At 41.0% G+C, this 22,838-nt stretch overlaps 1 protein-coding gene across 1 annotated transcript in view; it reads left to right on the top strand.

Annotated features, from left to right (window-relative positions):
- LOC122808706 (complement C1s subcomponent-like) overlaps nucleotides 1–22,838 on the top strand; it is a 453,323-nt gene that overhangs the window by 121,049 nt on the left and 309,436 nt on the right. Inside the window, exons 5-7 of the mRNA XM_044079695.1 lie at nucleotides 14,624–14,820; nucleotides 15,423–15,567; nucleotides 16,990–17,105. Coding sequence (XP_043935630.1) covers nucleotides 14,624–14,820; nucleotides 15,423–15,567; nucleotides 16,990–17,105 — 458 coding nt within the window. The remainder of the gene's footprint in view (nucleotides 1–14,623; nucleotides 14,821–15,422; nucleotides 15,568–16,989; nucleotides 17,106–22,838) is intronic.

Here is a 22,838-nt window from a genome sequence, read left to right as displayed (position 1 = left end):
ACACCTGAAACTCATAGGAAAAGGTTTCGTGAGCATAGACGCAAGGCAGATGAAAGTGTCTGTGAATATGTTGCTGAACTGAGCACTTACTTTCATAGGTGGGTGAGTGGATGTCAGGTCACCACTTTTGTGGGGCTGGCAGACCTTTTGGTGAGGGAATATGCCCTTAGTACTTTGCCTGAGGACATGAGGATCTGGTTAGCTAATAGACAATATGCTACTTCAGATGAGTTGGTCAAGAAAGGAGACCTATACTTTGCAAGCACAGGAAAGGGATTACCAGTATTGCTCATGAGTCTAAAGGAACCCATGGTGGGCAACACAGACTGCCCAAACAGAATCTGCCAATAGCAGGGGAAGCCACTAGTCCAGGTACACGTCCAGGACCTAAGGTTAAATGTTTGAATGCAACCAGTGGAGCCATGCGGCATACATATATCCATGGAGGCAAGGTGGGGAATAAAAGGTGAGTGAGCCAGTAAGTGGGAAAGACAAAATGCCAATAGTAGGCTGTCTTGAGACAACAAGGGTACTGAACTACTATCCTGCAGATGTCCTGATAGGGAAGGATTTGGATGAGGCAGTACTATATGTTAATGCAGTTACATGCAGTTAGGCTTCAAGATAAGCTCATGGCTTTGGTAGCCTGGGGAAGACCCAGACAGACCACATACTTGCAGCCAGGACTGGTGAGGTGGTTACTTCAGGGATGAAGCTATGCTGTAGCAGTGAGACTGAAGGTGAGCCACAGTGAGGGAGTGCTAGAAGTTGAGAGGGTACAGCAGTTGGTAGTACCTAGAGCCTACCATATGGCGCTTATAGCCATAGCCCATGATATTCCATTTGCAGTTCGTATGGGCATAAAACATACAAAGAGACATATTATTCAGAACTTCTATTGGCCGGGAATTTCCAGAGATGTAACAGAGTATGCAGGACCTGTGAGCAGTGCCAAAAGGTAGGCAAGGCAGGAGACAAGGTGAAAGCTCCTTTGATGCCTTTTCCTGTGATTGAGGAGCCATTTCAGAGATTAGCTATGGATATTGTGGGGCCTCTGAGTACCCCAAGTTCCACAGGAAAAAAGTATATCATGGTGGTAGTGGATTATCTACACAATACCCTGAGGCAGTGGTTCTGTACTCCATTGAGTCAGAAAAGGTGACAAATGCTTTATTAGAGATTTTCAGCAGGGTAGGTTTCCCAAAAGAAATACTGACTGACAGAGGTTCCAATTTCATGTCAAACCTTCTGGCTTGTCTGTTGAAATACTGTGGGGTGAAGCACCTGAAGACCACCCCCTACCATCACCAGAGAAATAGTATTGTTGAGAGGTTAAACTCTACACACTAGTCCATGCTACCAGCATTTGCAGACCAGTTTAAGAAGGAATGGGACAAATATTTGCTTCATCTGTTGTTTGCTTACAGAAAGGTTCCCCAGGAATCCACAGGTTTTTCACACATTGAGTTGTTGTATGGGCATAGGGTGAGAGGATCTCTAGATTTAATTTGAGATGAGTGGGAAGGTGAGTGTGAATCTCACAAGGAGTCTATTGTGGCATATGTCCTAAGCCTCAGGACAAGGCTTAGGGAACTCATGGGCTTGGGCCAGGAGAACTTGGCAGAAGCCCAACAACAGAAAAAGGTATTGCATGACAGGAATGCTTGAGCTAGAGAGTATATTGTAGGGCAGCAGGTAATGGTTCTCATTCCTTTCAGACACAACAAGCTGCAAGCAGCTTGGGAGGGACCCTACAATGTGGTAAGAAAGGTAAGTGATGTTAACTACATGGTGGAACTGCTAGGCAGGAGGCAGGGGCACAAATTGTACCATGTTAACATGATGAAACTTTACCATGATAGGGAGGCCCTTGTGCTGAGTATTTGCAGTGGGTTGCAGGAGGAGTCTGAGGGAGATCTGGTGACTGATCTCCTCAGTGAGGCTCGGACAAACACCTCAGTGGAAGGGGTAGCAATGTCACAGCAGCTATCTCCTACCAAGATTCAAGAAATCCGAGCAGTGTTACAGGAGTTTGGGGACATGTTCACTGGGAAACCAGGGTGCACCCTCCTCGTACAGCATCAGGTGGATACAGGACCCCAAAGGCCTATTAGACAGGTGCCTTATAGGGTGCATGAGAGAGTCAAACAGACTTTGAGGGAGGTGATACAGGAAATGTTGGAACCAGGGATAATTCAAGCATCCAACAGTCCCTGAGCCTCCCCACTGGTGCTGGTGCCAAAGAATGATTTCAGCACCAGGTTCTATGTGGTGTGGACTACAGGAAATTAAATAATCACACAGAGTCAGATGCTTACCCCATGCCTAGGACAGATGAGGCCCTAGAGCAGCTGGATGGGGATAAGTATCTTACAACCATTGATCTTAACAAAGGTTACTGGCAGGTGCCCTTGACTCCCAGTGCTAAAGAGAGGTCAGCCTTTCTGACTCCTTTTGGCTTGTATGAGTTCACAAAGATGCCCTTTGGGATGAAAAATTCCCCAGAGACTTGCCAGAGACTAGTAAATCATATCCTAGCAGGAGCAGGAAGGTTTGCCCTTGCTTACCTAGATGATATTGCCATCTACAGCCATTCCTGACAAGAGCATCTTCCACATGTCAGGGAGGTGCTGGGCAGACTACAGAGGGCAGGGTTGACCATTAAGTCCAGCAAATGTCAGGTGGGTATGGCAGAGGTCTCCTACCTGGGACATACAGTAAGGAGTGGTAAGATCAGGCCCAAACCTGCCAATGTGGAAGACATTCAGGCATGGCCTGCACCTGTTACCAAAAAAGCAGGTGAGGGCATTTTTATGGACAGCAGGGTACTACAGAATGTTTGTCCACAGTTATAGTACCATAGCTGCTCCCCTCACAGACCTGACAAGGACGAACAGGCCAGATGAGGTAGTGTGAACCACAGCATGTGAGCAGGCATTCCAGTAGCTTAAAGAAGTTTTGGGATGACCCCCTGTGTTAGCCAGTCAAGATTACAACAAAATAATTTGTTGTGCAGGTTGGTGCTTTGAACCATGGGGTGGGGGCTGAACCTAGCCAGATTTCTTCAGAGGGAAAAAAGCACCCAGTGGTTTATCCCAGTTGTAGGCTCCAAACCAGGGAGGAATGCAATGTAGCTGTAGAAAATGAATGTCTAGCTATAGGGTGGGCACTTCAGAAACTTCAGCCTTATCTGTGTGGAAGAAAATTCACTGTAGTTACAGATCACAATCCCCTAACATGGTTAAACAGAGCCAGCCAGCAAAATGCCAAGTTGCTAAGATGGAGCCTTGGGTTTCAAGCATATGATACGTCAGTGCAGCACTGCAGTGGGATTAGCAATGTCAACACAGATGGACCCTCAAGACAGGGAATGGGTTAAGGCATACTCAGATAGACCTAACCCTCTCAAGCAACATTTCTCAAGGGTCACTTGAAAAACTAGCTTGAGTTCTCTGGGGGGTGGTGTGGAGATAGGTAAAGGCTGCTGCCTAGCTAGATAGAATTTTGTAGATAATTCTGCCATTTGTAAATATTAATGTATGTCACAGGCTTGTTCTTTTAAATGTGAAAAGAGTGTATTGGATGTTGACCTGAAAAAAATGTATCAACAGTCCACTCTGCTGTAAGAAAGCTGATAAATCAAGCATTGTGAAATTCTTTGATCTAAAACTCGGAGCCAAGATGTCTAGAGGGAGGCAGTCTGCCTATTGTTTTGAGGCTAGAGTTTACATGTCTAATTTCTTTTATTATTCTGGCTTACTGACCAGGTGCAAGATCAAAAGGGCTATTAACCTCTGAGTTCCTATTAGCCTGGGAACCAGAAAGAAATGATGTAATCTGAAATTAATCAGTGGTACTGTGTTATCAATTTAAGGACAGAACGAATGAGAGCATTTGAGCATTTGTCTTGCGAACATCCAACATCACCAGCACAATCTTGCTCTATATGTAAGTTTATTTTACAACTGTGTTTTCTCTTAGATATAGCTAGGAACTAGACAAATTAGATTTGTTTTTTTCTTTATCGATGTCAAAACTTTTCTACTGTATTATTTTAAGTATTTCTCTGTGATCTTTGAACTCTTGACTAAGTATTGTTTTGTGTTTGTATTATTTATTATTAAATATTTTTAAACCTTTCAGCTGTGGCTGTTTTATGTAGAGATAATTTAAGCTCTAAGAGTACATTGCATGTATATAATGATACTGGTCAAGCAACTCCAATAAGCCTTGACTGTTCAGTTACACTTACCTTTGGATAATAATATTTTACAGTATAATTAGACACCCTTTCATAAGGGCCTTTTAGTAGCTGTTCAATATTAGTGAGTGGTGGCAAGTGGTACTACCATATAGTCTAGGTAAAAGGGGCACAGCTGGAAAACTTGTGCCATCCTTCCCCAGGAGAGTCTGTGTGGTTGTATGTAACTCTTTATCTCAAAGTGTGTGTGTGTCAGCTACTTGGACAGAGACACAAAGCACTGGTTGAACAGAGAGGGTGCTGGAGGTTTTAGTTTGCCCACTAGGCTGAGATCTGGATCTTATAGCTGTGCCAGTGGGGAGTCTTATTGGGGACCTGGAGAGAAATGGAGAAACCAGCACCAAACTGACTGTGATCTATGTGTGCTGTTAAGGAAAATTGTACTTTACAGTGTGTGTTTATTATTGATTCCCTAAATGGAGGCCCCTCACTGGTATTAGTGGTGAGGATTGAGGCTTCTTAATTGCTGGGCCAGTGCATGGGTGTCACAGAGGCTAAGAAGGGTAGGAGTTTTGTCTTGTTGATAGAGTAGTTGATGAGCCATGGTCAGTTGGTTATAGGCTAGGAGATTGGGCAGTGCTAACCAAGTGAGTTGTTTTTGTGCTAGGCAATGATGTAAGTATGACAAAAGTATTTTGGTGAGAGAACAAGTCCTTAGCACTTTGCCTGAGAACAGGAGGATCTGGTTAGCTGCTAGACAATGTGCAACTTCAGATGAGTTGGGGAAGAAGGGAGACATATACCTGGCAAGCAGGGCAGCCCTGCACAAGAAAGGGACGCCCAGTACTGCTCATGGGTCTTAAAGAAACCCATGGTGGGCAGCACAGACTGCCCTAAAATAATCTGCCAGTAGCAGGGGAAGCTACTAGTCCAGGTACACATCTAAGAGCTAGGGTTAAATGTTTTGAATGCAACCAGTGGAGCCATGTGGCATACAGGTGTCCACAGAGGCAAGATGGGGAACAATAGGTGAGGGAGCCAGTAAGTGAGAAAGACAAAATGCCAATAGTAGGTTGTCCTGAGACAACAGGGGTACTAAATTGACATCCTGCAGGTGTCCTGATAGGGAAGGATTTGGATGAGGCAGTACCATGTGCTTATAAAGTTACACGCAGTCAGGCTAGGAGACAAACATGTGGGTCTGGTAGCCTGGGGGAGACCCAGACAGACTGCATATTTGCAGCCAGGACTGGTGAGGTGAGAGGGAGCTACCCTGCAGCAGGGAGACTGAAGGTGAGCCACAGCTGCTTGGAGGTACTGATGGTCCCTTGGAAAGAGTGACTGCAAAGGTAGAGGTGAGTATTAGTGCCTAGGCTGACAGTGAGACAGCAGTGTCAGAGGATGTCAGACTTCCTGTGGAAGGGGAGCTGGGAAGGGTTACAATGAGAGAGCTGAGACAGGCCCAGCTCTCAGACCCTACATTGCAAGGCCTGAGGTAGGTAGCTAGGGAGGCACCTGATTCTCAAGGAAAGGGAGAATCTGTATACTGGGACAAAGGGTTACTATACAGAGAGTGGACTCCTGAGGGATGGCTAGAAGTTGAGAGAGTACAGCAGCTGGTAGTGCCTAGAGTCTACTGTCTGGTGCTTCTAGCCATAGCGCATGATATTCCATTTGCAGGTCATATGGGCATAAAATGTACAAAGAGGCGGATTTTGCAAAACTTCTATTGGCATAGAACTTCCAGAGATGTAACAGGGTACTGCAGGACCTGTGAGCAGTGCTAAAAGGTAGGCAAGGCAGGAGACAAGGTGAGAGCTCCTTTGATGCCTTTGCCTGTGATTCAGGAGCAATTTCAGACGGTAGCTATGGACATTATGGGTCCTCTGAGTACCCCAAGTTCCACAGGGAAAAAGTATATCCTAGTGGTAGTGGATTATGCTACATGATACACAGAGGCAGTGACTTTGTCCTCCATTGAGGCAGAGAAGGTGGCAAATGCTGTGTTAGAGATTTTCAGCATGGTAGGTTTCCCAAAAGAAATACTGACTGACAGAGGTGCCAGTTTCATGTCAGACCTGCTGGCTTGTCTGTGGAAGTCCTGTGGGGTGAAGCACATGAAGACCACCCCTTTCCATCCCCAGACTAACGGACTTGTTGAGAGGTTAAACTCTACAATCAAGTCCATGCTATGGGCATTTGCAGATCAGTTTAAGAGGGAGTGGGAAAAATATTTGTTCCATCTGCTGTTTGCTTACAGAGAGGTTCCCCAGGAATTCACAGGTTTTTCACCTTTGAGTTGCTGTATGGGCATAGGGTGAGGGAACCTCTAGATTTAATTTGAGATGAGTGGGAAGGTGAATGCAAGTCTCACAAGGAGTCTGTTGTGGCATACATTCTAAACCTCAGGACAAGGCTAAGGGAACTCATGGGCTTGGCCCAGGAGAACCTGGCAGAAGCCCAACGACAGAAAAAGGTGTGGTATTAACAGGAATGCTCGAGCTAGAGAGTATGCTGTGGGGCAGCAGGTAATGGTTCTCATTCCTGTCAGACACAACAAGCTGCAAGCAGCTTGGGAGGGACCCTACAAGGTGGTAAGAAAGGTAAGTAATGTTAACTACATGGTGGAACTGCTAGGAGAAGGCAGGGGCAGAAATTGTACCATGTTAACATGATGAAACCCTACCATAATAGGGAGGCCATGGTGCTGAGCATTTGCAGTGGTTTGCAGGAGGAGTCTGAGGAAGATCTGGTGACTGATCTCCTCAGTGTGGCTCGGGCTGACACCTCAGTGGAAGGGGTAGCAATGTCCCAGCAGCTAGCTCCTACCCAGGTTCGAGAAATCCAAGCAGTGTTGCAGGAATTTGGGGACATGTTCACTGGGAAACCAGGGTGCACCCACATGGGGCAGCACCAGGTGGATACAGGACCCCAAAGGCCTATTAGGAAAGCCCCTTATAGAGTCCCTGAAAGAGAGAGTCAAGCAGACTCTGAGGGAGGAGGTACAGGTGTTGTTGGAACTAGGGGTGATTCAAGAGTCCAACTGTCCCTGGGCCTTCCCAGTGGTGCTGATGGTAGCACTAGGTTCTGTGTGGACTACAGGAAATTAAATAGTCACACAGAGTCAGATGCTTACCTCATGCCTAGGACAGATGAGGCCCTAGAGCAGCTGGGTGGGGCGTAGTATCTTACAACCATTGATCTTACCAAGGGTTACAAGCAGGTGCCATTGACTCCCAGTGCTAGAGAGAAGTCAGCCTTTGTGACTCCTTTTGGCTTGTATGAGTTCACAAATATGCCCTTTGGAATGAAGAATACCCCAGCAACTTTCCAGAGTTTGGTAGATCATATCCTGGCAGGAGCAGGAGGGTTTGCCTTGCTTACTTAGATGATATTGCCTTCTACAGCTATTCCTGGCCAGAGCACCTTCAGCATGTCAGGGAGGTGCTGGGCAGACTACAGAGGGCAGGGCTGACCATTAAGCGTAGCAAATGTTAGGTGGGTATGGTAGAGGTCTCCTACCTAGGACATAGAGTGGGGAGTGGTAAGATAAGGCCAGAACCTGCCAAAGTGGAAGCCATTCAGGTATGGCCTGCACCTGTTACTAAAAAGCAGGTGAGGGCATTTTTAAGTACAGCAGGGTACTACAGAAAGTTTGTCCCCAGTTATAGTACCATAGCTGCTCCCCTCACAGACCTGACAAGGAGGAATAGGCCAGATAAGGTAGTGTGGACCCCAGCATGTGAGCAGGCATTCCAGATGCTTAAAGAAGCATTGGGAGGAACCCAAGTGTTAGCCAGTCCAGATTACAGCAAATAATTTGTTGTGTAGGTGGATGCTTCAAACCATGCGGTGGGGGCTGTACTTAGCCAGATTTCTTCAGAGGGAGAAGAGCACCCAGTGATTTATCTCAGTCGTAGGCTCCAACCCAGGGAGGAATGTTATACATCTGTAGAAAAGGAATGTCTAGCCATAGTGTGGGCACTAAAGAAACTTCAGCCTTATCTGTTGGAAGGAAATTCACTGTTATGACAGGACACAACCCCCTAACATGGTTAAACAGAGCCAGCCAGCAAAATGCCAAGTTGCTAAGATGGAGCCTGGGGTTGCAGGAATATGATATGTCAGTGCAGCACCACAGTGGGATTAGCAATGCCAATGCAGATGGGCTCTCAAGACAGGGAATGGGGTAAGGTATACTCAGATAGACCTAACCCTCTCAAGCAGCATTTCTCAAGGGTCACTTGAAAAACTAGCTTGAGTTCTCCGGGCCGGGGGGGGGGGGTGTGAAGGCTGCCAGCCTAGCCAGATAGAATTTTATAGATAATTATGTCATTTGGTCATATCAATATAAGCCATGGGTTTGTCTCTTAAATGTGAAAAGACTGCTGTAAGATGTGGACCTGCAAAAAATGTAATGACAGTGCACTCTGCTGGCATAAAGCTGACCAAGTAAAGCATGTTGTGACCCTTTGATCTAAACACGATGCTGAAATATCTAAATGAAGACATTCTTTCTATTGTTTTAACCAAGAGTTAAATTGCTAGATTTAAACATGCACATTTATTTTTATTGCTCTGCTTCCTGACTAGCTGCAAGTTAACAAAAGGAGATATTAAGAATGAAATGTAGTTTCTGTTAGCCTGGTAACCCAGGGAAGTGTGAAGAATGATGTAATGTGAACCAGGAATGCGATTTTAAAAACAGAGAGAATCACAGAGCATTAAGCATTTTTGTCTTGACCATCCAACTCATCAGCACTCTGCCTGTGTTCTATAAGTAAGTTTATTTTAGACTTGTGTTTTCTCTCAGAAATAGCTAGAAACTAGAAAGATTAGACTGTGTTTTTCTGTGATGTCAGAACTGTACTACTGAATTATTTTAAGTATTTCTCTGTGATTTCTCAACTCTTGACTTGCACTGTGTAGTAAAAAGTATTGTCTTGTGTTTTGACTATTTATTATTAAATATTTTAAACCCTTTCAACTGTGGCTGTTTTTCTAGAGATAATCTAAGCTCTTTAGAGTACTTGCATGCCTTTGGTAAAATTGTACAAAGCCACTCTAATAGCTTTAGCCCTGGGATATACTACCAATTGGATAATAATATTGCACAGTAATAATTAGGAACCTTTTTAAGGGCCTTTGAGTAGCTGATAAATATTCGTGGTTGGGGCAGCTGATGCTACCCTATAGTCTGGTAAATGGGGGCACAGCTGGAGACCTTGTGCCAATCTTCCCCAAGAGTGTCTGTGTAGTTATATAAACTCTTCTCAAAGTGTGTGTGTGTGTGTGTGTGTGTGTGTGTCAGCTACTTGGGCAGGGACATGAAGCACTGGTTGGACAGAGAGGGTGCTGGAGGTTTTAACTTGCCCACTAGGCTGAGATCTGGACTAGCTGTGCCGGTGGGGAGACTTTTTGGGGACCTGGAGAGCAAGAGAGCGGCCCTCCCCGGTCTGACTGTGATCTCTGTGTGCTCTTAAGGGAAATTGCACTTTACTGTGTGTATTTGTTATCCTTTCCTCCTATATGAGATGCCCCTCACTGGTGTTAGTGGTAAGGATTGAGGCTCCTTGATCGCTGGGCCAGGGTGCGTGTGTCACAAGGTCTTGGATACCTTTCCTTCTCCTCCTAAAAGGGCAGTTTTTTTTCCAGTCCACTGTAGCTGTTGCATTCCATTGAAATAAGGCAAGTACTCTTAGATATCTCTTGCTATCATCAGGGTTACCACACTTTCATTATTGTTCATGATTTGCTATAAGGTACTCACTAGTGACAAGGGGGATGAACTAGCAGGCACACTGTATAGTACAATTATATGGTTTATGTGTATCATCATAATGTACTTTTATGGATGCATGTGCATCCCAGAGTATCAGAATTACTGGATAAAAATGTAGAATTCTGATCGGTGTGAACGTAAATGTAACATTAGGACCCAATAAGGAGCATCCTCTTCAAGGATTATTTGATACAGTAAGAACATGCTTGTTAATCTGTTATATCTTCTTTGGGGGGGGCTGTCACTAAAAGACTAAATCACATGTTTGGCATATTCACCTTCTGCATCTTCTTTCTTGACCAGAAATTTCCATTAGCAGTGTCCAAGTCCCTGTTAAGACCCCCATGCCAAGCCTGAATTTGTCTATAGCATTCTTAAAAAGAAAAAGTCATGGACATTCAAAACTGCTATATAGCTGAAACACCTGATATCCTTATGGGGTCTTTTACATATATCCCATATTGCCTCTAATACAAGAGGTTTCAAGATATCACACAGTGAAAGGTCTAGCTTGGCTAGATTTTTCTTTTAGTTTTAGGAACCATGTTGGAAACTGTAGTAGTTATTCCCGTGAGAGAAGGTTAATTGCTTCAATTTTTTATTGTAACACACTACTGGCCATACCTGTCAACTGTATAGATTTTCAACTGTACAGATTTTCGCAGCATGTCTAGACTTTTGCCTCAAATTTTTGGTCCATTTTTTTCAAAAAAATTGTAGTTTTCTGGAAAATTAGTGGAAAATCATTAAAGATTAAAGTTTAAAATAATGACAGATATTTGACTGCCATACTTCATACGATTCAGAAAATCCATGCTAATGTAAAACCTGTTATTCCATTAACTTTCTAAGTTTGTAAGAGCAGTATTTAAAACCTGTGCCTATTTTTGGGCCTTTGTCCCACTTTTATTTATGGCTTTGTCCAGCTTTTTTTCTTGCTCTGAGAGGTTGAGAGGTATGCTACTGGCTCTCCTAAAGTGATACCTTGATTGGTCTTGTTTTCTAAATTGCTGTTTATTGAGCTGCCATACATCAAGCTGCAACTTTGCTCCACTGCCTCAGTTGCATTTGTATAGTGGTCAGTGCATTTTTTTTCAATTCTCCCTTTAAATTGAACTTCCTAGCCATTCTGTTCCTCCTGTTAGCCAAACTGTCAGTTATGTTCATACCTTTTCAGAGATGCACTATCTTGCACATGCTTTCATGTGGTTGATCTTACTTGCCATTTGGTGTGATGGGAGCATCAGCAAACCACTTATCTCCCAGTTGTTTACTAGGAAGTTCATCTGGAAGTGGCAGTCATAATCAGGCATCTTCAAAATGATTCCCATAACCAAAAATATTCAAAATGACTGCTACATTTGCCCTGTACGCAATGACTTTTCCCACTAGAACTAGGAGGCTAATTTGAGAATATTTCTGCTTGGCAACAGAGAAATAAGAATTACAAACAATTCAATACGGTTATGCCAAAATATGTGTTCAGAAACTACAAGAATAGCTTGGCTCACAGACTCCTTGTCATTAGGTGCCCTTTAGTTATGTATACGTTTTTAGTAAAGAAAGCAGTTCAAAGGGTTCCATTCAGTCAAAGATATTGAATGATTTTACTCCAGATTATGTCTTGTCCTGAAAAAAGGCATTACCTAAAAATCATTAATGCATGTAACCTGAACAAGTTAATAGATGAAAAAATAATTTAAGATGGTGACTCAAAAGACTTGCTTCATTTCTTTAGACATCCACTCCTGAAGCAATTCTCTTGGCAATAAGATGCTACAGCAAGACCATTCTTTAGTGCTCTGCAAAACATGTCCTCTTATTCTATCTTTGTAACTCAGTCAATATTACATATGCGGAAAATTCAGCAATTTCTCAGAAATCCTTACACCAATATATACATCCACTGAATATGATGAGTCTTTCCCTAGTGGACATAAAGGATTTACAAAGACTTACAATGCCGGAGTGCAATGGAAAACATCTCCATATGAATAAATGTGCTTTCTTCATCCATATCTCAGTACTGACATTACATTCTTAAGATATATTTGGAGAGTTCACTTGAAAAATGGATCACTCCAGTGTAGTCGATCTCTTGAGGATAAATCTCTTCACAGCAAATTGAGGAAAAAAGCAGTCTACAGATCCGTAAAAAAACTTTCAGAAAACTTTTGGACAGGCCATCTTTAGATCAACAGAGACAGTAGCACAGTGGCATGTTACCAAAGAAAGCAAACAATGAGGAGTCATACATGTATGACTTTCTAAGGAGATAAATCAGACTTCAGCATGGATTTTCACATCCATCAAACAGTAGCCACATATGTTCTAAGTAAGCATAATAATTTAGTCAATGCTTATAACAAGAAAATAAACGTGCCTTACAAATTGATGCTGGGCTCTGTGGTTCTACTGCACATAAGTTGAGACTTTAAAAAATGGATACACTTACCATTTACCTGAACAATCACCTCTAAGAATTCTTCTCCTTTTTACCTTACAAAATAGTTTAGTTAGTCTTGTGTATGCCTTTCATCCTTTCTGCTGAGTTCTGAAACTTCTTAAAGCAAAACAAGAGAAGGCCATGCTAATACTAACACCTGTCTCTAGGCCAAGGCAGTGATGGCTTTCTCTGTTGATGAGCCCATCTTCTCTTCTACTATGGACCTTACCTCCAAACAAGTGCTTTATCACGCTGCACAAGAGCAGAGTACATCATTTCAACCTTTGCTTCATCCCTACCTCAAACCTCTGAGTCTATCAGCTGAGGGGACAGAATTTTGATTCACTTCCTTCTCAGCTCAGATTTTTAATGTTTTAATGTAAACTATGGAACTTAGGCAAGAAATTTCTACATACAAAAGTGAAAGAGAGTTTTGTTTCCTAGACTATATCTAAAGGTTTGTCTCCTACTGTACTGATTTTTTTATATGGGTCATTCTTCAAGTGTAGGTTGTGTTTCTACAATCTCTGCTTGTATTTTAACTGTTGCAAAGATAGCAGCATATCTTTCTTCACTAGAAAACTATTGTAAAAAGTGTGTGTCAATGGCTTAGTAGGTATCATACTCACCTTTGATTCTAGAAGATTAGAAGGGTGGAGGTTCTACTCCCATTACAGTTGATTGGATCAATTAAAAAATGTACTGACATTCAGTAGAACATTACAGGGGCAATACACTTGTGAGTGTGCAGTAGTTTGGATGAGGCATTAAACTGGGGACCCATCTGCTTGCGGTAGCTCAGCTGGATATAAAAGATCCCACAGTACCTGTCAGAAACAGTAGGTGAAATTCCCATATGTCCTAGCCAAATTATCCCTAGTAATATAAATACTACATTGGGTATCCTCTAAAAAAGTCACTTATCTGGTTGACAAAGTAGGAATAAAAAAAAAAAGTTTTCAGCATGGGATTTGAACTTCTGTTAGAGAAAATTAATTTACCTCCCACTGAATCTGTAGAAATAATACAGTTAAATACTTGTTGTTTCTCTCTTGAAAATACATTTTCTGATGTTATTACTTCTGAGAGAAGTTCAGAGCTACATACCTTAATGTGTAACTGACATGTCTAACATTCAATAAAGAGGCTACCCTCCATTCATACCAACATTGTCTCAGTAGTGCCCTTTTATCAATTAAATTATCTGCCTGTCTTTTATCCAAACTACCAGAATTATGCAGAATATTTTACATTTGTTGAATGTACAGATACAGCTTGCATGCTATACAAAAAGGAGAAATTAATTTTAAAGACTAAACAATGTTTTGTCTCATTTAAGAATGGATGGTCTACCATACTGTTAGCAGAATCTTTCCTAAATGGCTGGACCCATGTATTGTTTTTTGCTATGACAAGTATAATAAACCTCTGCAAGAGATTCACTATTCACTCCAAAAGTGCAATAACTATACCTGGGGCATATTTCAGAAATGTAGCTATGCAGCACATTTTGGAAACTGTTACGCTATCTGTTTCTTACACCTTTCCGCATCCTATAACTTGACTACACAATCCAAAAGATAACATTTGGCATGGCTGTGATACAGGGGATTTGTCCATGGGTACAACAATGCAGCTTGGAAATCTGCCTAATGTTATTACTTCAGTTACACTGACCCATTGCAAGGAAGAAGCTGCAGCTATATGTAAGGATATTTAGCATAACAGCAGATTTTCAAGAAGACGTTATTGTAACATAATAAGGCTGCACTTCCACCATCTTCTTAGTAAGAATGTATATAGTGCATTATAAATTTTATTGCACTTTTACAAGTTTACAATTTTTGCAGTTATTGTAATATTTACTTGTTTGAAATACAATTACCTACTACAGTCACAAGTCACAATGATGAACTGCCTGGACTTAAAAAATGAGACAAACTCTTTGCAGGTTTGGCTTTATGATTGCCTCATCCAAGCAACAGACTAAATAGGCATAAGGCCTGTATCAATGTTTATAGGGATTTGGGAATGAACGTTGCTTCTGGGTAGGAAGGAAGACACAGAAGTTGGCTAAATTAAAACATTATCATTTACTGTTACAGTAATCTCTCCTTGGACATCTGCTGTGATGGTAACTATGGTTACACAGAACTGTACTGCATAATTGCTTTGATTGTGTTTATTCCTTTAGTGAACTGCAGTGGAGATGTCTACACTGAGCTAGCAGGAGTAATTACCAGTCCAGGTTACCCAGAGACATATCCGGAGAATTCTAAATGTGAGTACAAGGTCCATCTGGAAGACGGATATCAAGTGGTTTTGTATTTTGATGACCTATTTGATGTTGAGAAAGGTGAAGGTGCAAAATGCAATCAGGACATACTTAAGGTTTGTTTCTCTTTTCTTATTTGAGGTTTTCTTTGTTGTTTTACATGTAAAGGTACCATAAGCTACATCTTAGAATATTAAAATTAAGTTCTTCTTATTAACTATATGAACAATACAAGTAATGATTTTAGTTCTGCTTTCTTGAAGTGAAAGAAAATGGATAGTTGAGAATTCCATGACACTTTTGTGCTTTGAGGTGACTTGGGTGCGGTGGGGGGAACTGTTTTAAAATATTTGTTAACTATCAATTTATGTTGCCAGATTTCATTTTGTTTGCTGTGCCCACCCCTTACTGAAAAGGTAGTTACTTGTAAAAATAAACCAATTTGATCCAAGACACATTTTAATTCATCAATGAGATAATTAAATATCATATTTGTTTTCTGTTTTTTTTTTTTTTTTGTGGTCACATGATTTTTCCTGAACTTGAAAAAGATAGTTAATGAAGAATATAAATTTTAGTGGAATCATTGCTGTGAAAAAGCATTTGCCTATAATAAATCATTAGACAGAACAAATGTGACATCCTTTCTCTATCATCTTGTGCAAATTGTTTTATCGTCTGATACAAAAGAATGATAATGGATGTATCTTCTTAATAGATTGAAGCTGGCAGAACTACATTTGGACCATACTGCGAAAAACCAGTAAGCCCCATTGAAACACGCATTAACAGAATCAAAATAAAATTTGACACAGATGGATCAGGAGATAATAAGGGTTGGAAGATCAGGTATAAGGCATCAGGTACGCATGCTGTCTACACCTTTACCTTTTATGGCTCCCTAAATCCACATTGCACTATGTAGAATTTAGATGGCATTTGTTTACATACAATCTGGGAAAGGGAGCAGTTGGCTTCATGGACAGCACTGAAGTTATTGTGAAGTAAGAGAACACTACAAAACCTATACATCTTCTGCTAGCTTATTGATTCTAGGCCTAGAGAACAAATTATGTGTTATTGATTAGCTCTGTAGAAAGCAGAAATGAAGCTATGACCCAGATCACCCAGGTTTTATCAACGACAAGGACTCTGTAGGAGCCACCTGGGAGCATGATGAATAATGAAGCAAAGCCTGTTTACCTAAGACAGGGCAGAATGGCTTGGGGTAGTTGTCCCAGGACATACATAAACCATGCCTGCGGAGAAATTGTAGGCATACCCTATGCCTGCAATCTCACAATATTGCAGTGAGAAAACTCTATCACACTTCAGTTCAGATATTCATCACAGCATTTCCCACTGACCTCCTACTCAAACACCATCTTCTCTCATGCCTATACTTTATTTTACTCCTCTAGTCTTTTCCACTTTCCTACTTTGTAGTTCCTATTTTTCTACACATTAGGCTATGGACAACTGCAAATAACGCATATGATTGTAAATAGTATATGTAATGTATTAAATAAAACATTTTCTTCATATATTTTTTCCAGACCATTATTATAAAGCTGCATCATAATTACTAACTTGCATGGCATTGTTGCACTTTCTATTACTTAGTATTTCAGGTTTAGAGGCTTAAGTAACTGCTAACAAGCTGTTTCCTGTGGTCTAGGGATGCAGGGTTTAATTCCTTCAGTTCCTATTGCCTAATTGTGTGACTCTGAGCAAGTCACTTAACCAGACATAGCTCCCTGAGTCAGAAAAAGGTCCAAGGAGATCAGTGGTCCACCCTGAAAAACAAAGGCAAATAAGTACAGGTTATATATTCTCTTTAGTGTTGCCACATACCCAGGCTGAGCCTGAAAATGATCCAATAGGATCAGTGCTCTATCCCAGTTAAAAGAATAAACTAAGAATAAAATATGTACATTTGAAGTTAGGATTGTTCCAATTAATATGGATTTATAATACTGTTTAATATCTGAAAATCTGGAGTGCCCTACTGTTTTACATTTGATGCAAATTACCTATATATAATATGAAACTTTAAAACTTTTTACTGACTTTAGTATTAATTTTTCTAAAGATGATGAATGGTAGCTGTTCTAGAATAAATTCAATTTTATTTTCACTTCTGCAAACACACATGCATAGAAAACTTAATACAGCTGTTCAATCAAACCATTGCTGTCACCCTAAAGTTATTTTTTCTTCTGTCTCAGACTTTGTTCTTGCATTGTTTTTGCATTGTCTTTTTTTATCTTTATTGTTCTCAACAGCAAGGCCATGCCCAATGGCAGTAATTCCCAAAAGCAGAATGGAACCGGTCAGACCGAAGTACGTGTTTAAGGATGCTGTGAAGGTCACCTGTAATGAAGGCTATGAAGTTGATATTGTAAGTAATACTGTAGCATGCATTCAATGCATCATATACATAAATATGCGTGTGTGTATGTGTGTGTGTGTGTGTGTGTGTGTGTGTGTGTGTGTGTGTGTGTGTGTGTGTGTGTGTGTGTGTGTGTGTGTGTGTGTGTGCGTGTGTGTGCGTGTGTGTATGTGTGTACACAATTCTTGTTTAGTCATATTGATAGGGAAAGGGCAGTAGTACCCTGATGTGTAGGGCTGAGATAAATGCAAGGGTAGGGGTAGAATTATATTTAGCATACATTGGTATGGGGGTTGCCTTACTTATGTGTGTTAACCCTAACCCTAATCTACCCCAACTTTATCCTCATCCCTAGACATTAGAGTACAAGGCACTCCTTTTTCTAATGGTACTGTTATGCAGACACAGTATACCTGCAATTTAGTGGTCTTTTTTTCACTGATCAAGTGAAAAACATAATGCATCTGAGATACCTCAGATGCAACTAACATTGGGTAAGACAGCGATTCAGGTTGTAGCCTGCTATAGGTCCCCAACCATGTCCTAAGACTTTCATTCCATGTTCCTCTAAGCACCCTGGAAACTATTAGGGTCCAACTCAACACTCTCATACTAGGTGACTTCAACTACCTCTCCATCAACTGGAAAAACTACTCATGCACCAATACACTGGCCCAATGCTTCCTGGAATTCATCAATTTCAGTGGCCTAGACCAGCTCATTCTTACCCCCACTAGAGGAAGCAACATCCTTGACATGGGTATTACTAACATGGGCAACTGTTGCTCTACACAAATAGTCAATTCCTCCCTGGGTAGATCCGACCACAAACTAATCACCATGGAAATCCACATATCACCCGCACCCCCCCGCAAAGGTAACCACCATGAAAACCTTCTCCAAAGCTGACTTTGGGCTCCTGAAAACAGAGGTGGCTAACTTCACGGCACCTATGTCAATCAAAAACAGATGCGTGACTGCTGAATTATACACCAATGCACTGTACGAACACGTACAAAAATGCATGGAACTAACCATACCCAACAGAACCAAGAAGCTCTCTTCCAAAACAAGGAAGCCAATTTGGTCCCTTGCCATTAATAAACTCTACAACAGAAGGAGGAAACTGCTGCAAAAAAAGGTGAAGTCTCAATACTGGAAAAACTCCCTTATTAGCCTCAACAAAAAGTTGAGATCCCTCATAAAAACCTCTAAAGCCAGCTATGAAGGCAGAATTGCGGCAGACACTAAAAACAGTCACAAAGCCTTATATAGTTATATCAAGAATCTCCATGGTGATACCCAGGTTTGTTCTGAATTACTGCACAATGGTACCTCCTATACTGAGCTAACAGATATTGCCAACATACTGGCCGACAGATTCAGTGCCAACTTTACCCCCCCCCCCAAGGACCAATCACAATACCAGAGGGATGCAAGACACCCAGCATTACTGCAGCACAGGTTAAAGCTGCGTTGTCCAAGGCCAAGAATACAGCTTCCACGGGACCCAACAATATCCCTGGATGTGTTCTTCATGAACTACAAGCTGAACTGGTACCACATCTGTGTGCCCTGTTCAATCACAGCCTCACCTCAGGCTTTGTCCCTTCCAAATAGTGCACTGCTACGGTCATCCCTCTCCATAAAGGTGGAGTGACTACAGACCCTGGGAATTATAGCTGCATTAGCCTGATGATTCTGATGTATAAGGCTATGGAGCGCATCATCATGGACCTAATTAACAAGGATATATGGAATCTCCAAACTATAGATCCCACGCAATTTGTTTTTTTGAAAGGTAGATCATGCTTGCTCAACCTGGTTGACGTCTTTGACTCAGTCACAAGAGCTGTGGATGAGGGCAAGGCAGTTCATACAGCCTACCTTGATCTGGCCAAGGCCTTTGATACCATTCCCTACTCAGGAATTATTGATAAACTCACCAAACTAGGCATCAACCCCTATATCACTAGGTTGGTTGCAAATAGGCTCACAGATAGAACCCACAGTATGAAAGTAGTGGACTCCAAGTCAGACTGCCAACCAGTCACGAGTGGAGTCCCACAGGGATCGGTCCTGGGTTTTTTCTGTTTGGCATTTACTTCTCATAAGTCCAGGACAACATGGAGAGACTCTGCCTGACCAAGTTCACAGATGATTTCAAGCTGGGTGCCATTATTAACTCCCCAAGTGATGTAGATATCTTACACAAAGGCATCACTGAGACCAATGACTGATGTCAAAACCGTGGCCTTAAACGTAATGGCAAAAAATGCATTGTCATCCCCTTTGGGAAAAACCCAGTTCCCGCTAATTACCACATTGATGGGAGCCCACTGAACACTGAAGGCATTATAAGAGATCTGGGGACACAGGTTGACAGCAACCTCTACTTCAACCACCACATTGCCATTGTAGTCAGAAAGTCCTTCTATGTGGTATAATGCCCCATTTGGCATGTACCTCACTAGACACATGCAACAGCTGGAAAGGCCACAAAAGTAACTCATGAAGAGGCCTTAAACACATGTCCTACATGGACAGACTAAAAAAACTCCAGCTATTCTACCTCTCATATCGCCTACTAAGAGGCAATCTCTGCTTGACTTACAAAGCCATGTCTGACTCTGGTTTAAGGTTATGAATTGCTAAAGCACTTTATCATCTCATGTCTTTTAATTTCGATTTGTATAATGTGTGACTGAAAGCAAACTATTCATCAGATAATGGTCTCTTCCTGTAAGTCTCTGCTGAAGAGAAGTGTTTTTATGCCTAGTCAACAGTTAAGTGGGTAAAAGGGACCTACATGCATGTTATGTAATTATTGCATTACTAGAGACTTTTTTTATTCTAATATTGATATATAATAGTGACAGGATATAGCAGGGATTTGGGTATTCTTGTACATAACAGAATATCTTTTGAAGAACATCTAAACAATATAATAAGACGATCAGATGGCACACTTAAGAATGTGCTTAGTTATATCTTCAGCAGGATGAGCACGGTCTTCATTCCAACCTATAAATTAATTCTTAGACCACTGTTGGAGTACTGTGGATCCCACATTTATAATTTCTCATAATTATAAAAGTTAATAAGGGTGTAGAGATGTCTTACAATGCTAATTACATATGTTAGGCACTTCTACATGAGGACAGATTGAAACACCATCCCTTTACCCTTTGAGGTATAGACTGATAAGAGGTGATATTACATTAATATATAAATGTCTAAAATAACGCTTTTGCTGTGACACTGGCTATATCTTTTATTATACATATATTAAGTGCAAGAAACAATACCTTACTAGTGTCTCTTTCTTTATGTAAATTAACTTTTCAGTATTCCTTTTTCCATTTTAGGACAGGCAGTTTAAGAGAGAGTAAGACATTTATTTTGATGATATTGTATATAAACATGGGATGAAGAGAAGCAGATTCTTGATTGGCCTAGATTAGGCTTAGAATATGACTCCCAAATACATTGATTATTTTATGACTAGTTGTATACTGAAGCTGAATGAATAAAAAGTTTATAAAGCAGTGTAGTCACTTTGAAGGTCAACAAAGTATTTAACTGGTATGGTTGTATATTTAGCAGTTGGGTAGAGGTGTAGGCTACAGTTGAACACCAAAATGTAAATGATGTCAGATGCCTTCTTACTACAGAAGGAAGAAAAAGAAAAGTTAGGTGATGAAACTGACCATTCTGGAAGGTGCTTTAAGCTGACTGTTGCTTTAGCCCAAGAAGTGGAATGCATGCAAAAGGCACTGAATGAAGCCAGGTGGAGAAGGTAGAAGGAAACAACCTTGCTAGCTCACCCATACTAGAAGGGGGTGAGGGGATTGTGCCATTGATATGACACATCTGCAGTAATGGTGACAGTGCCACAATCACTCAGAAGGTTGCCATTATCATGTTGACATTGGAAGAGGTGGCTGGAGCTAACTAATGTTACATGAAGTGATGACTGTCACATTAGTAGCTCCGTCTAGTTACTTACAAGTGCTCCTGGCATGGAGGATAGCATACGTGATGCTGCCAACTGCCACATTCCATTTACCCTTCCCTAGCCCACCACTAGCCTAGTCCAAGCCCCAAGGAAGAGCACCATGGACGTTTAGGCAAAATAGTGCAGCCACGCAGCTGATGGTCTGCTGGAAGGTGCACAAAAAGGAGTAAACAATGCATACAAAATGACCCTGGAATTGGTCATGCAGTGACTTAAAATACAGCTTCCTATCAGTTAGTGTAAAGTGTTCTTAATAAGAGTTTGGAGTCCAGTTTTGTAAAAGGCTCAATGTATTTTTGTTATTATAATTTGGCTTCTTTCTGTTGATCAAGATGGTCATATATATTTAATGTGGATCTCATTCATTAATAAACAGTTTCTGAACAACATTTATTTTTTGATGTACATTTTTTGCCATGCAAACAAGCCTGCATGTTAGTGTTACATCACTGCTGAATCTGAATGTGTTTTTCCAGTTGTGTCTAGATAGTCAGCAAGAGGTTTTACCTCATCATGAGGAGGAATCCTAATATTACAGACGTCAAATTGTGCATTTGGTGATGAGGCTGAATGGGAATAGATGATGCCAGGGTGGGAAATTTTTTTTTTTTGCTTTATATTGTAGAGTTTCTAATCATTACTGTGGTTATGACAATGTCACAGCAACCATACGGTAAGAGGATAGCGGAATGCACTACACATCACACCAGGGGAAATATTGAATATCATGATCTTAAACTTGAGCTGAATTATAACATTTTAGTGAGTCAAGGGATATGAACAGCTGAAGAAGTGTTTCTGAGAAAAAAAGTGTAAAATAGGAAGTCATGTAGATTGACATAAAGATGCAAGAAAGTATCCCTTCCAAAAGTTATAACTTGTTTTAATATAAGCTAGAACAAGCATTTGTCATGTATTATGTAGTCATACATTATGAATGACTTTAAAAGGTTCTGTGATAAGTGTAAGTAATGGAAGGAGTACTTTGCCTGGGCAATGTTCATGCCAGAATCCTTACTCAGATGCTACTGACAATGTTGGGTTTAAATCCACAGCATTTAATATTTTAAAACAAAGGTAGAAACATGAAGAAACTTACTACTTTTAGCTTTAGGCCTGTTATTATCAGACTTTATAGTAATGTACAGGGAGGCAAGACCACGAGATATACAAGGGAGTCTAAAAGAGTGCAAAGACACCATTAATTTAAACACACACACAAACACACACAGACACAGACACAGACACACACACACACACACACACACACACACACACACACACACACACACACGCATTACATCTTTCTCTGCATTGCACAATATAATATATAAACTGTATAAACGGACATTACTTCAGAAAACAGCTTTACTCAAACACATTTTAAATTTTAAAATGATTGTTAGCTTTAAATTTTGTAAAGATACATCTCTTCATTACAATGAAAATATTGAGTTCACCACTTTTAGATCTAATATTACTTTCAGTCCTTTCCAATTCTTATACTTTCATAATAGCTCTGGTAATATAATTAATTTTATGAGCTGTTTGAATATGTCTCTAACTTTCTGGGCAGTCATTCAAGTATCTTGAACACTCCCGGGATTCTGCTGTGTGCAACGTTAATGGTGATGTATCAGAAAATTCTTCTACTGACATGTCACAGCTTATTAGCACTCTTATATTGATCAATTGATTAATTAATTAATTAGCAGTAAAGCAAC

The sequence above is a fragment of the Protopterus annectens genome, chromosome 8.part0, assembly GCF_019279795.1.
Source record: "Protopterus annectens isolate FY-2018-M chromosome 8.part0, PAN1.0, whole genome shotgun sequence".
Classification (NCBI taxonomy): Eukaryota; Metazoa; Chordata; order Ceratodontiformes; family Protopteridae; genus Protopterus; species Protopterus annectens.
Note: the sequence above shows the minus strand (reverse complement) of the source record. Positions and strands in the feature narration are given on the sequence as shown.